At 41.0% G+C, this 16,268-nt stretch overlaps 1 protein-coding gene across 1 annotated transcript in view; it reads left to right on the top strand.

Moving 5' to 3' along the window:
* The window catches only part of ksr2 (kinase suppressor of ras 2), a 78,661-nt gene that overhangs the window by 10,198 nt on the left and 52,195 nt on the right, over positions 1-16,268 (top strand). The window contains exons 3-4 of the mRNA XM_076269948.1: positions 5,912-6,062; positions 15,078-15,113. Of these exons, the coding sequence (XP_076126063.1) occupies positions 5,912-6,062; positions 15,078-15,113 (187 nt within the window). The remainder of the gene's footprint in view (positions 1-5,911; positions 6,063-15,077; positions 15,114-16,268) is intronic.

Raw genomic sequence — 16,268 nt, 5'->3', positions numbered from 1 at the left:
AATGCACCCAGCCATGAACATGAATGGCCATGAATGAACAACCAACATGAGTTTCCACTGTTGCACAATAAGGCACACAAGAGCAACAACACAATATACTTTTGTGCTCAGGGGTGGGTGTTTGCTTGTGTCAAAGGGAGAGATCTCTATAATGTTCATTTTTACGTCTGTAGTACATGTTAAGTAGCCAAGTTATGTTTATATTTACCGGTATTTATTTAGCTGACGCTTTTATTCAAATCAATTTACAAATGAGGAATGCCATTCATGCCATTCAATGCAATTCAATAACAATTTATACTACCTTTACATACAAATGCAAGAAAGCCAGAGGATGGTCTTACGGTGATTTTAAGCCCATTCAAACCTTCAGCAATCATCTCCTCACAACAAGCTAACTGCCCATTCCGGGAGTACTGTAGTCTTTAAAAAAAATCCGGTCTCTGAAAACAAACAAAGCGAAACCCTGTGTGGAGTTTCTCTCAGAATACTGAAGGGAATGTTGAGCTACCTCCCTGGTTTGTTTCGTTTGGTCTTTGGTTAAAATATAATGTACATCGTTTTGGGAAAAAAAACTCTGCTAATACATTTAAATATAAACATAAATATAGCCGCAAGCGGCAATGGCGGGCCCGAGCACCTGCGGGCCGCAACCCGTGACATTTCGGAATCCAACAAAGCACAGACATGGTGTGTTTGTGAAATGTACATATTTGATGCGTGTGCTATTTGTTTTTGTATTTTATTTTCTGCCACATGTACTTGCTTGGCCAGGTGGGGGCGCAATGCAAGGCAGGCCCATTAGGTGTAATCATAATCATAATATATATTAACCTGAGAAATTTCAGACCATTTATTCAAAGCATAGAGCATTTCTGGCACATTTCCTGCTTGGCCAGAAGGTGGCGCTATGCTAGGCCTGTGAATTACGCATGTGAATATCATCACAATAATGATATCCAATATTTTATAAAGTTTCAGATCAATCACTTAAGGCATTGTCCATTTCTGGCACATTTCCTGCTTGGCCAGGTGATGGCGCTATGCCAGGCAGGCCCATTGGGTGTCTGGATATCATCATAATCATGATATCTATTAACCTGAGAAGTTTCAGACCATTCATTCAATGCACTGTGATTTATGACACATTTCCTGTTTATGTGGTGAGATATTAAAATCATATCAAATATATTACAACATTCAAAAATCCATTCACAATTTAACATCAGCGACATCTTGGCATAATGTTTTCCAAATGTCAAATGAATCTGACAAACTGTCTAGGAGGAGTATGTTCAAATTGATCATGTGACATCAGTATAATTGTCATTCTTTCTGTTGCCAGTTGGTGGCGCTATGCCCAACATGCATTATGGGCATGTGAATATTATCATTAACATGGTCTTCAATGACCTGTAAAATTTAAAACATTTCAAGCCATGTATGGTGAATTATGACACATGTATTGTTTTTGTGGAAGGGTATTAAAATGAATAATTTCGCCATTTCGTCAAATTACAACATATCAAAAAAAAGCTTCACAATTTATAATCAGGAACATCTCAGCGTCATGTCTACCAACTTTGACATGAATCGGAGCAACCGTCTAGGAGGAGTACGTTAAAATCGATCATGTCCACAATGCACAAAATCTCAATTACCTCACTTCCTGTGGGCGTGGCTAATGGCTTGTTAATACAAAAGTTGTTTGTTTTTGGGAGTTACACACACCCACCAAATTTGGTGTGTGCATCTAAAACTATATGCCAACCACAAGTCACAGTGACATAAGGGGGCGCTATGGTTTTTATCCCTGTCTATTCACTGTGTGTGCCAAATTTAATGCGTTTTCACCCATGGGAAGCACCTTTTTTGGGATCACAATTCATCACATATTTCATCACATATTAGTCTGCACAAAATCCCAAATACCTCACTTCCCGTTGGGCGTGGCTAATGCATTGTACATACGAAAGTTGTTCATCTCGGGGATATACAGACACCTACCAAATTTGGTGTGTGTAGCTGAAAGTATATGCCCACCACGGGATCAGTCACTTAAGGGGGCGTAAGGGGGCGCTAGCGAGTCCCGGGGCCAAGCTTTTGTACCTAGCTGCTTTGTGTGACACTTGATGTGTGTGTCAAATTTCAAGACTTTTCAACCATGTTAACCACCTCAAAATATATGTCAACCACGGGATCAGTCACCTAAGGGGGCGCTAGCGAGTCCCTGGGCCACGCCCGGGGTCAAGCTCTTGTACCTAACTGCGTTGCGTGACACCTGACGTGTGTGCCAAATTTCAAGAGTTTTCAACCATGTTAACCACCTCAAAAACAGGAAAGCAAAAAAGTGGAATAACAATAATAATAATAATAATAATAATAATAATAATAATCCTTACAAAAACAATAGGGCCTTGCGCCCTTCGGTGCTCGGGCCCTAATAATAATAATAATAATAAAAATATAGCTGCAAGCAGCAATGTGGGGGCCAAGCAGTGCGCTATAGCAGGAATGGCGTTGCAATGGCATGAGCAAGCACTCACAGCAAGTTTGATTACAATTGGATAAAGAATGGCTGAGAAATAAGCTCATTTACTTTGTTATACTGCCCATAGAGGCGAAAATTACACCAATGTCCTTGTCAAGTCAAGTCAAGTCAAGTTTATTTATATAGCACATTTCATACACAGAGGTCATTCAATGTGCTTTACATAAACAAAACCAAACAATAATAACAAATAAAAGCATAGAAGGGCAATATAGTCAAAGAATAGTTAAAAGGTAAAGATCATAATATAAAGAAAACATAAAACACAAGGTAAAATCATTTAAAAATAAAGAATAATTAGTAAGCAAAAACAAAGGCAAAAGTAGTAAAAAAAAGTAATAAAAGACAAAGTAGAATAATTATCAAGGCAGATTCAGAATTTGTAACTCGGCACAGTTAGCAGAAAGCATCTGAGAACAGTTTGGTCTTAAGTCTAGATTTAAAACTGGCTACAGTTGGGGCCTTTTTAATGTCATCCGAAAGTTGGTTCCACACCTGAGCCGCATAGCAGCTAAAAGCTGCTTCACCATGTTTAGTTCTAACGGTAGGTTTTACTAGCAGGTTTTTCACCTGGGACCTGAGAGGACGAGAAGGTGTGTACTGCTGAAGCATGTCTGACAAGTATTTAGGTCCTGCGCCATTTACTGATTTATAAACAAGCAATAGTGCTTTAAAGTCAATTCTGTGACTTACTGGAAGCCAGTGCAAGGACTTAAGAATTGGAGTAATGTGGTCAGTTCTTTTAGTTTTTGTTAGAGTCCTAGCTGCTGCATTTTGTATCACCTGAAGCTGTTTAATAGTCTTTTTAGGAAGGCCTGTGAACAGTCCATTGCAGTAATCAACCCTGCTGGAGATAAATGCATGAATGAGTTTTTCTAAGTCATGTTTTGACATCAGCCCTCTGAGTTTGGCAATATTTTGGAGGTGGTAAAAAGCTGATTTAGTTATCGCTTTCATGTGGCTGTTGAAATTTAGATCACTGTCAATTAATACACCAAGATTTTTAACAGTATCCTTTGCCTTCAACCCTTTTGTGTCAAGGAGAGTGGCAACCCTAAGTCTTTCCTCATTTTTACCAAATATAATTACTTCAGTTTTTTCTTTGTTCAGCTGAAGAAAATCCATGAAGAGACATCCAGGTGTTGATTTGTTCTATACACTGACACATAGATTCAAGAGGACCATAGTCGTTTGGTGATAGAGCTAAGTAAATTTGTGTGTCATCTGCATAGCTTTGATATGAAATCAAATTATTTTGAATGATTTGTCCAAGTGGGAGCATATAGAGGTTGAATAATAGTGGCCCCAAGATCGACCCCTGGGGAACACCACAGGTCAAGGACGTTGGTGTTGAGGTACAGTTTCCGAAATGCATTCTCACAATCAGCTACCATGTCCCTGGACTTCATACACCAAAGAGTTGCTGAGATGTGAGCTGAATTTGTCTATTACAGCACCCCTAGAGGCAAAATGAGACCACTTTCCTTGCATGTCCTCACAATCAGCTACTATGTCCCTGTATCAAGTTTGGACTTCATACATCCAAGCGTTGCTGAGATACAAGCTCACTTCCTGTATTGCAGCGCCCCCTATAGAGGCCAAATAATACCAATTTCCTAGTGCGTCCCCACAATCAGGTACCAAGTCTCTATACCAAGTTTGGACTTCATACATCAAAGCATTGCTGAGATACGAGTTCACTTTCTGTATTGCAGCGCCCCCTATAGAGGCCAAATGATGCCAGTTTCCTAGTGCGTCATCACAATATGGTAACAGGTCCTTATACCAAGTTTGGACTTTGTACATCAAAGCGTTGCTGAAATACAAGCTCACTTCCTGTATTGCAGTGCCCCCTATAGAGGCCAAATGATGCCAATTTCCTAGTGCGTCCTCACAATCAGATACCAAGTCCCTGTACCAAGTTTGGACTTCATACATTAAAGCGTAGCCGAGATGTTAGCCTACTTCCTGTTAGGCGGCATCATAGCCATGTGTGATTGGCTGTCACGGGCAAATAAACTTGAAATGAAAAAAATTGACAAGTATCGTTTGTTTTGCTCGGTCAGAAGATCATCTCCGCCAAGTTCCTTGAAAATCAAATGAAATTTGTAACCGCTGAAACTTTTCATAGAGTTTGTATTAAATCCAATATGGCAGAGATCCAATATGGCAGAAAGTGACGGGATAGGGGTCGATGAACTTGGGATGGTCCAAGGATTCAGACGCTACCTGAAATGTGAAAATCAGACAAAAGAGTCAAAGATCAGGCGCATGAACGCATGTCCAGCATTGAACTGGTGGTGGCGCTAGAGCGTTCAATGTATATGCATGAAAATTGCTGTGAGTGATTGGGACAGTGTCCTGACTAATGTTATCGAGTTTTGTTATGTTTACTCAAAGCGTCACGAAGATGTTAGTCCACTTCCTGTTTGGCGGCTTCGTCGCCGTATTTGATTGGCTGTTACAGGCAAACAAAAATGAAATTGAAAAATCTGGCAAGTATTGTTTGTGCGGCTCGGGCAGAAGATCATCTCCGCCAAGTTCCATGAAAATCGGATGAAATTTGTAAGCGCTGAAACTTTTCGTAGAGTTTGGACTAAATCCAATATGGCAGAGGTCCAATATTGCGGAAAGTGATGGGATAGGAGTCGATGAACTCGGGATTGTCTAAGGATTCGGACGCTATCTCAATTGTGAAAATCAGACAAAAGAGTCAAGGATCACGCGCATAAACGCATGTCCAGCATTGAACTGGTGGTGGCGCTAGAGTGTTCAATGTATATGCATAAAAATTGCTGTGAGTGATTGGGACAGTGTCCTGACTAATGGTATCGAGTTTTGTTATGTTAGCTCAAAATGCCACAGAGATGTTAGTCCACTTCCTGTTTGGCGGCTTCATCGCCATATTTGATTGGCTGTCACGGGGAAACAAAAATGAAATTAAAAAATCTGACAAGTATCTTTTGTGCGGCTCGGGAAGAAGATCATCTCCGCCAAGTTCCATGAAAATCGGATGAAGCTTCGCTGCTTGGCCCCCAATAATATTAATAATCCTTACAAAAACAATAGGGCCGTGCGCCCTTCGGTGCTCGGGCCCTAATAATAATCCTTACAAAAACAATAGGGCCTTCCGCCCTTCGGGTGCTCGGGCCCTAAATATAAACAGTTGCAACTTCCTGCGTAATTGCTGACTGAGTCAACATGAGTGCACGGTGTGGTTGTGTGATTGCAGAATGCGAGATTTGTTAGAAGGTGTCAGGAGAGGAGTTGAAATGTGAAAGTATGTGAGTGAGGACTGAGTGTACATACTGTAGTTACTCTATAAGTGTGTTGTTTGTAAATAAAGGACTGTTTCGGCAGGAGATCAACCTGGGCCAGTTAACCCTGGAGGCGCTGTTGGACATGAGCGACGAGCAGGTGTGCGAGACCCTGCAGAAGTTTGGTGCCAACGTGGAGGAGTGTGCCCGCCTCAACGCCTCACTCTCCTGCCTCCGCAGTGCCCACAAGTCAGGTGAGACGCCTCACAAGCCAACCCAGTGTGCCGTAAGATCTTCCTTAAAGATGCTGTAGCTTACTTTTTAGCATGGCTTGACAGCTGGTGCCAGACTTTTGCCAGTTCAGGGATCCATCCATTAAAGCAACATTATGCAGGATTTGAAGAAAATATGGCAATATAGGTAGTTAGTTTCTATTTCTATTAAGTTTTTTAAAAATATTTTGTCATTTATCAGTGCCAACATTGCTGTTGTTGATGTTTACATGGCACATTTTGCTTTCAGTTAACTAGATGTTGATAAAAAAAACTCAGGGCTTAAAGTGTTCAGACGTGAGCTGGTATGCTTACGATGTGAAAATAGGCAATGAGACTACAGTATATGACGTCCTCATAAATGTCTAATGACTTAAGGCACAGACATTGTTATTGCTTTAAGCCCTGGAAACTACATAGCATCTAATTAGTCATAAGCTGACTTTTCCCAACTCATTTTGGCTTGTCTTTTAAATAGTATGGTGTTGAAGGGTTGTGTGTATGGCAGGTTGTGTATTTGTGTATTCCCTGGCAAGCGAATAGACTTAGAACAAACATATAGTCACTTAATGACCCACAATAGTCCCAGAATGGAATATTTTGTCAGTTTTTAACCCCACTTGTCTCTGTAAAGGATAGTGTGTGAAGGGCTAAAGTAGAAAACGCCAATGATGTGTGAATGTGGCAGGGAACTTGGTGCTTATATGGAAAATTCTGCCCCCCAGTGGCATAAAGTAGAAATGCTACAAATCTGCTCAGTATTTACATTACAGTTGTTGTTATGGCTTTCTCACATTACGTGAAAAAATAGCTTCAAGGTAACAACAGAAAAAAACATAGTAATCAATCATTCAAAACAATGGGTCACATAACTGAGTTCACAGAAATAATGAATGAAATAATAAACAATTAAATGGTTTCATAACAAGCCATTATAGAATATAAACAGTTGCACATATTGACAAACGTTGACGATAACATTTATATGCCTTTTATAATGGTGAAAATAAACGATTTATTTCAACATAGCATATTTGCCCCATAGGGTTACGCTGTAGAGTCATCTGACGTACAGTAGGTATCTAACATGGCAGAGTTGGCCAAACTCTCTCTCTATACGCCTCTGAGAGAGATATAGCTGTAGCCTACAGGGCTGGTAACTTTTGTTTTATCCTCTTCTCCTCCCCAGTTTCGATGCGTAGATGTGAGTTGTTACTGTGCAGTATTCAGGTATAAAAGAATGAAATACAGAACGACATAGGGTCTCTATGTGCTTACACCACCATCTTGGTCTAATAATCAACAGGCCATATTTTAACCAACTCTCCCTTATACTCGAATAAAAAAGCAGCATCACTAATGGAAGATAGGTTAATTTAGTTTTCTCTGAAGGAAAATAGGCATGTAAACCATCTGGGGGTAGTGTACACACCTACACTATGAGCAGTCAGCTCACCAGGAGCACTCTCTCACACACACACACACACACACACACACACACACACACACACACACACACACAAACACACACCTAAAGCAATGGGCAGCCCTTGATAGACCCGCATCTTTCAGGGATTGAACAGGCCAACAAGTCTTATTCCCTAACCAGTAGGCATTGGATGATCAAATAAAAATGAGATTGTAACCACTCTAACACTGGTATTGCCTGTGTGGAGCAGTCATCACATAAGACCAGAACCAGAACAAGAACCTGCTCGGAGTTTCCTGAGTAATCCTCATTTAATAATCACTCAAATTGCTACAAGTGTCTGTGTTGTACTTTACCCAAATACTCCCCATATTTGTATTTACTGTGATCATAGTGCTAAAAGTTAGCTTATAGCACCTGTGCATGACTTCTCATAAGTAAATTGGCAATTGTCATACTATGGCTCTGTCTTCAGACTGGTGCTGTGTGTGCCGCTGTAGTTTCTGACAGCACATCAAAAGCTGCTGGAAGTTTAGCATGGATAGAGGAGCTAGTCTGTTAGGACACTTGCTGTTCTCACACAGGTCTACAGGTAACAGTGGTGTAGTTGTACCCTATAATAGTTGACAAGACTGCGGACTGGAACAATATAATTGGCCCACATATCTTTCCTGATCATCTTTATCACAGCCTCACATGTCTGAGATGTGGTGGCCAACATACAGTAGGTTGACATTTCAACGTTTAGAACTAGAAAAGCTTTTGAGATGCCCGAACTCAGTTTCATGGTACACAGTTGTTATTGCATATGTCTGTCAAGTCACCATTTAATTGGTTAACCCGGAAGAGTGAAAATGGAACAAGCACTGCCTCTTGTGACAGGTGTACTGTATGTATCACTGCTCTCTGTGATTTTGCTCAGTCAGTACCTTTAATCACCTGGGGGTGGCAGTCTAGTACCATGCTATTTGCACAAGAGGTAGTTTGGTAACCATGTTTGATAATGATTTTTTTTTACCCATTTCTTTCCTGGAATGAAATTAATCTTTAGAGGACAACGTCATGAACAGCTTCACAGTCATTAAACTAGCTAACTTCCTATTTTTAATAACTTAAAAGTTCGATATTCGGTGGGTGAATAAAATCTTGGATGTGTTCCTGTTCGCTTACAAGGCACTTGCTCTGCTCTATGAGGATTTCAGGGAATATATTTTACTGTCAGGCCATTGAATAATTGTTTATGAAAATGCCTGACAGTATATCAAGTTGTGTACAAACCACAGAAATCCTACATCTTAGAAATCCTAAATCTCTAAACTACATCTTAGTTACCAGGGGGCATTTCAACAGTCAAACACTGAGTTTTTAATGTGCTCAGTTTATTATTGTCCTGTCATATCAATCAGTCTGTTTACATTTGCTTATTTGGGTGGCATCTGCACTGAAAAGATTATTTTCTTTGAAAATACCAGAGGAATGTATATCCTCAAAACTATTTCTAATTTAACCTTACCACTGGATTTACTGTATTGTCGGAATTATGACTTGAGTTATTTAGTCATCCAAATTCATTTATATCGCAAGACTTCTTTACAGTCTAAATCTTCAACGGATAATTATTCAGTTCCAAGTGCACTTTTGACGGCTGAATTGATTCAAACTTACAATGCAGAGACAATGACTCTGTTCCAATCCGTGTACTTCCGTCAGTACACTTTAATGAAGTGCGCTATGTGCGTGTTCTTACTCGCATAGTGTGTGAATTTCAATAGGGTAGGGTCGTCTCAAATCAAACACCAACTCCGGACACTTAACAGAAATGACTATCGTAACATTTAAACATACCATTACTGGTGTTCTAGTTCGAAGGTACTTGTGCACTCATATTAGGTATTGTAAGTACAGAAGTATGTGAATTGGAACACAGCCAATATCATATAGGCTAGTGATAAGGGGAAAGCTAGACTTGTACTATATTAAGGGAATAAATTCCTCAGCTGGAGTAGTCCAAACCCATTTGTACTGTCAGTATTCTTTACACATATCTGTCGCTCCCCTTCCACCCCTCCAGCATGTTCTTACTGAGCCTCTTCCCTGGCCTCCCCCCACTTCCTCCAACCTCCTCTTCCTCCTCCGCGTCTCCGCTGGAGTTCGGCTCTGTGTTATCAGCCTCCGACTCTAAAGTGATTTATTAAGCCTGGAGCCATGGATGAGCCTCCTCCTGGCGTTCGAGTCGAGGTCGGCGTGACGGCTCCAGCACAGCAGCAGAAACCACAGCAGCAATCGTAGCAGTAGTAGCAGGAGCAGCGGTAGTGTGGCTGTTGATTTTGTTACAGGCTGGCTGTAGATGGCCCTAAGAGATTGCCAGAGGATGAATGAAAGACTGAATGAAAGTGAAAAAAGAACGAAAGAAACAAAGAAACAAAGTAACAAAGAAAGAAAGAATGAAAGACTGCACAGGCAGCAAAGGGTGGAAAAAAGAAAGTAAGATAGAAAGAAGGAGTGAACAAGGTAAAAGAAAGAATGAATGAAAAAAAATGGTGATAGTAGAAATTAATTAAGAAATAGTTAAACATAGTTAGACAGTTAGGCTAGTGGTGATCAGGCCAAAAAAAGACAGAGAAAGAGTGGGAGAGAGAAAGCAAAAGAACAGACAGAGAGCAAGAGAGTGAGAAAGAAAGTTTGACTAGGTGATGATTGTGATGCATGGCCTCCAGATGAGAAGATTGGAAGAAAGAAAGAAAGAAAGAAAGAAAGAAAGAGAGAGAATGAACAAGAGAGAGAAGGTTAGGCCAGCTGATGATGGTTGGGTAAGCCCTGTACGGATGAGGTGGAAGAAAAAAGACAAACAGAAAGAAAGAAAGAGAGAGAGAGAGAGAAATGGAAGAAAGAAGGGTAGGGAGGTTGATGGTGGTCAGGCATGCCCTCCATACATGAGAATAGTGTAAGGCTGACCTGTGGACTGCATTGTTACAGCTCTGTGTGTGTGTGTGGGATACACCGGAGTGCTTCTAGTAGCACACACTTCATCGTTCTGCTCGGTGCTCTTCTACCTTTCTCTCTCTCTCTCTCTCTCTCTCTCTCTCTCTCTCTCTCTTGCTCTCTCTGTCTGTTCTTCCCCTTCATTTACTTGCATTTTCCTTGTCTTTTCTCCCACACACAGACAGACAGACACAAACACACAAACACACACACACACACACACACACACACACACACACACACACACACACACACACACACACACACACACACACACACACTCACTCACTCACATGTCTCTGTCTTTTTGACCCAACCCCTCCTGTTGTTGTCCTGCGTGACTCTTTGAGATTGCTCTCACTGACAGACAAACAGTGGACATTGGCCTGCAAATTAGCCCTCTGCCATTTCTTCCTTCTTTCTTTCTGTACCTCTCACTCTTCTCTCCCCACCCCCACCACCCCCACCACTCTTCAATCCCTACCCATCCACCAACCCCCCCGCCCCCACACACACACACACACACACACACACACACACACACACACACACACACACACACTTCCCGCCTCGCTGGGATAACTTTCACGGACAGGCGGACAGTGTACAAGGGCTTCCAAATGGGATAATTGCACATGGCCTGAGGGAGGTGTGAACATAACAGTAGAAATAACACCCTATGTGCTCCAGCTAAACATGAAGAAAACAGTCTCCTAATTAAACCTCTCCTTTTCTCAGACACACAAACACCTTCCTCACTGTTTTTAGGCCTTTAGATCTCAAAATGTATTTGTGCTGCAAGGGAAAATGGTCTTTTGGGAAATTTGCCATTTTTAATGAACCTTGTGTGATTCCCATAAAGTTTTTCAGTGCCGTAACAGGCAAATTGAGTTGTATTATAAATCCCCAATTATTGTTTAATGATTGTAAATATTCTTAGAAGTTTTGGTGCCATTTGACTCTATAGGCACAAATTACGACTCAGTGAAACAGATAGCTAGAACAAAATACACATAAATACAAAATCATATTCTCTTGTTCTCTGCAGCTCTTTTCAAATCATTTGTGATGATTAAAAAATACAAATTTGACAGGAAGACTATTGTTTTTCAGCTTAAAACCTGAGATTGAGGTTGTTAGCCTAATTGTTAATTTTTGCTAAAGTAAGCTATAAAAGACATTTGTGAGCTTATTTAAACTGATGGATAATTACATAGAAGCATAAAGTGTAACTCTTGCCAAAATGCAACTAAGGGTCTTTTTGTGAATGTACCTGAATCAAACTTTCATTTAAAAGCATAATTAGGACAGAAGCGCCACTTTTAAGACCATGACCACATTGTCGTTTTCTGGTCAAATTACATTTTGAATGGGAGTGCTAGGGGCACTACTATTTTGATGCGATCATACTATGACACTACTAAGCTTACAAATACTAAGCTTACAAATGCATTTTAAACATCCTAGACACGTCGTGTGGTGTAACTGTGACGCCTCATATAGACAAATGGGGCAATTATCAGCCTTACCCAGTGGACGGGTAGCAAGCCCTAGTGCAGTGAGCTGATGAGTCAGAGATGAGTCTCTGAGCTCGCTAACAACCTCTCGGTGTCCAGTTCACCTTCCACGGGGCAGGGACTTGCCACCCGTGCCACCAGTCACCCTGCACTGACACCGCTAATGATGCCGGGATCTTGGGCATAATGAGTAGTAGAGCCCCCCCACACACACACACACACACACTCCCTTATGCTTCTGGATGTATGTGCGCGAGAATGGCTAGTCATTAAAATAGCAGGCAAGACCTTCTTTCATCGTCCTCGAGCTGCTGAATTTTGTAACTGGAGTTGAATGTCAATGATGGAATTAGAGGGCAGAAAGGGTCAGCAATAGAATCCTCTTGTACATTTACACACCTTGTTCTATTAAATCCACGTCAGTCATTTCATTTTTGGCCTCAAAATGTCTGGACCATTCCCGACTAGAGTGTTTTGCTGATATTCGTTCAAATGTACTGAGGGCTAAAAAAGAAAAAAAAACAAAAACAAAAACAAAAACGCTAAGGCAAACATTAAGTTTGATTTGTTTATTTGGGTGGCATCTTATTGGGTTTGTTATCATACTCGTTCACTGCCGCTCATAACTGAAAGTGCAGAAAGATAAACAGCTGCTCTAATGCAGAAATGCTCTTTATATGGTTGACCCCTGCAGTCAGTGTCATGGTATGGTAAAGCAGGGGAACATATACAGCATCAGTTCACAGTGGGTTATTCAACGAGGCAGATAGTAGGATGAGCCCTAAGGCGTCTTTAATGTGTGGTAATCAGTAAATAAAAGGCTTTGCCTACACAATATTAGTTAGTTAATTAATAATGTCATTATCATTATCACACTGCCCTCGAAACATATGGCTCAGCAATGAATAACTAAAGTACACTATAAATAACTGCCTTTTGACTGCCGAACATTAGCTATTGCAACAAAAGCTGCCACAAACAGGCCATTACTGGCAGAACGGAGAGAACAATGGCGGAACGCCGTGGACAGGTCCTTTCACAACGCTCTAGAGTTCTCTGGGCTGGAACTCGGCCAAGTGCTGCTGCGGTCTGCTTCAGGGACTAAAGAGATTCACAAACAATGCAAACACCCACCTGGTCATGTTCCTTTGTGTCGATTGCAGGGTATTAATTGGTGCACTCTTGAAGTTGCACTAAATATAGCTCCTTTTGTTTCATTACTTACACTTGAGTTCATTTAAAAAGCAGGAGCTAGCAGGACATTTTGTAGAAGAGTAGAATTTCTCCACACAAACATGCCAATCAGTGCAGCCAAGTGAATATATTGGTTACTCTACATCACACCCCAACACTGTGTTTTTAGCTATCAGATCTGTTCTCGGTCAAGTAAGGGACACCACGTGTTGTGATTTTAACATAATGCTCTTTATTTTGAGTGACTGCACAAACATTTACTCTTTATACTCTGTAATAGCCTTCTTTATATGAGACAGAGTCAGCTGCAGATCATTGAGCATAAACTAATAGTAACGTCAATATACTGTGATGAGTATGAGTTATTATTACATATATATAATAAATAATATATATATTCTTTGCACTATTACATAACTAACCAAATACATCAAGTTAGAGAAGGCGCTAATAAAAGAGTAATATTGGTTTACTCAGGTGCCGTTCAAATGTCAGACTGGGCTTCCTCCCCTTTCTTCATTATTGCTTTGAATTCTCTGTGGCTCACTCTCTTTTTCAAAGAAGAATGCTGCCCAGGATTGTCTGGCGGTAATGGCGTTTCAACTGAAGTCTTCTTCCCCCTCAAACATTCGAGTCACTCGGCTCCACAGGGTAACGACTACCTAATGAATAGGCAACGTGTCTGAGTCGCTGTGGAACTTTCCTCTAATGTGTCAGGCGAGTGGGTATGTGCGGAACTTTGAATGTGGAGTGGCTTGTTTGTCATCCACTCAGGCTAATTAAAAATGCCTCTCTGTGCATCATCAACCTGTGGGCGTCACCATCTGAGAAGAGTACTCCAAGACTCCTCACTCTGCCCCCAGGTTTTGGTCAAGGGTTAGGAGGACAGAGGCTTGCTGTGGTGTGGTTTGTGTGGTGTGTGGTAAGGGTACTTATCTTCGAAAGACTCTCCCCTAAAGCTTGTCAGCATATTGTATGGTGGAACTTGTAGTGTGTCGTTCTCGGGTGCTAGAGAGCTCTTGATGCCCATCCACACACATGGATGCATGTATACAACTCAACACCACACAGTACTGCAGGACCGCTGCTCCCCAACCCCTGTTACATGTACGTACACACATTGAGGAACTGTCTGTTGTAGTTGAGGTCTAGTTATGTCAATGATCACAAGACGTGTGGTACAAATCCAGACAAATCTGAGGCGTCCTCCCTGACATGTTCATTAGAAAAACAACTTGGGGTTTCTAGATTGTTCTATCAAAGTCTCATCCTCAGAGATATATCTTTACAAATGTTCTGCTTAATGCATCCCAGATCGTCAGATCGCTAGAACGTCAGAAAAAAAGAAGATCATCACACCTACCAATGCTTGCTTTGTTTTTACATTTTACTTCAACGTTTTTCAAAATTCATGTGAATGCTCTGTTAGTGCTAAAAGCAAGCAGGGCACAGTGCCTTTTGAAATGGTCAAAGGGTGACACACTAATTGAAAGGGAGTTCACAAAGACCCGGCTGTTTGTATAAGATAAGAGTGGTCCAGGGACACGCTTAAGCATTAGAGTGTGTAGGGAACTGCATGAAAGATGATGCTTTTGTGAGCGTGAGAGTGATGTATTAAAAAAAGAGGCTCAAAGAACCACTATTAGTGAGTCCGTAACAAACTCTCGTATTTGAGTTGAACATCATTATCCTCGTAATTAATGGTGTCCATATGTGAGATGCTGATTAACCCTTATGCTTAGAGTGAAAGGGGTGTCTTGAAAACTTTATTTTGAAATGGAAGCATTTTTGACATAGGAAAAGTGCCTACTTTTGCCTGTTGTTTTTAATTCATGGTGACAAGAGATGTAAACTTGCTTTATTTCTCTCTCAAAGAACAACTTGAGGATGACAAATTTCACGCTAATGGAGGTGAAGTACTTCTACTCTGTCTAGAATGTTCTTTGATGTATGCATATTTTAGTTAGTGTAATGCATGTGTCATAGCCTGGCAACCACGACCATCGCTCTCAGTCTATTTCACTTCAGCTTTCTTTCAATTCCTCTCATGTCCAGTTGGATGGTTTGCTGTCGTGATGTCTTTGTTCAGTGAAGCCAGTGGCAGTTCTTGCTCTAGGGGGGGTCATCAGAAATCGCCTTTTGGTGGCAAAGTCTAGTCAGGGTTTCACCCACCCCCTGGATGGTCATTTTAAGTGAAGGGTGCTGCTCTATATGCATTTGCCCTAGAGCACCAAGAGAACTGGACATGTCACTGAGCAAAGCTTGATCCTGCTTTGTACTAAGTGCCCTTACGAGGAAAAACTTCTGCAAGTAAAGTTTATCCACAAGTACTTCTTAGCATATTAACTCCCGTTGCATTTTTAGTTGGTGCATGTATATAACATTAATTCTACACTAGGAAAGAAGAGTAGTTGTCCGCACACTGCAATCTCCCAGAAGAACTAAATTTATTGAGTTAAAAACATAATGTACTCATGCCTGATGAAGACCCTGGTGGGTCGAAACATTGCGTTATATTTTTAATTCAATAAATTTAGTTCTTCTGGGAGATTGCAGTGTGCGGACAACTACTTTTCTTTCCTTGATAAGCCTTTTTGTCCTGCACCTGGCCTCAGTGAGGTGGGATGTGCATACAATTAATTTTAAAAGAACTTCATTAATTATACACTAGCCGGTAGCCATAGTACACTAGCCATAGTGTACAAATACACTATACTTCCAATGAAGTAAATATACTTTCAATTTATTAGGCTATTGGACTTAGTATTTAGTAGGCTACTCTAAGGACACTTATTGTAAAGTCCAGAGATGTATGTACTGTGTACTGTGTGTACTGTGTACAGTGTTCATGTAATGCAGTGCATGGGCTAACATTGCTGTTCCTGACTTGCTCTCCTCCTCACCTTTCCCTGCTCTACTGTGACTGATATGATCAGTGTTGATACAGTGCTCAGTCCATTTTCACTTACTGTGTTCCTGGTATTCTGCCCCTTGTCTTTCCTCTCCTCTCTTCTTATTTGCCTTTCATGTCCTCCTGCCTTCACTCCTCCTCTCCCTTCTCCTCTC

Source organism: Alosa pseudoharengus, unplaced genomic scaffold, assembly GCF_046254945.1.
Source record: "Alosa pseudoharengus isolate Yale_2024_CS ecotype anadromous, Long Island Sound unplaced genomic scaffold, YU_APseudo_1.1 YU_APseudo_1.1_scf_6, whole genome shotgun sequence".
NCBI classification, from domain to species: domain Eukaryota; kingdom Metazoa; phylum Chordata; class Actinopteri; order Clupeiformes; family Clupeidae; genus Alosa; species Alosa pseudoharengus.
Note: the sequence above shows the minus strand (reverse complement) of the source record. Positions and strands in the feature narration are given on the sequence as shown.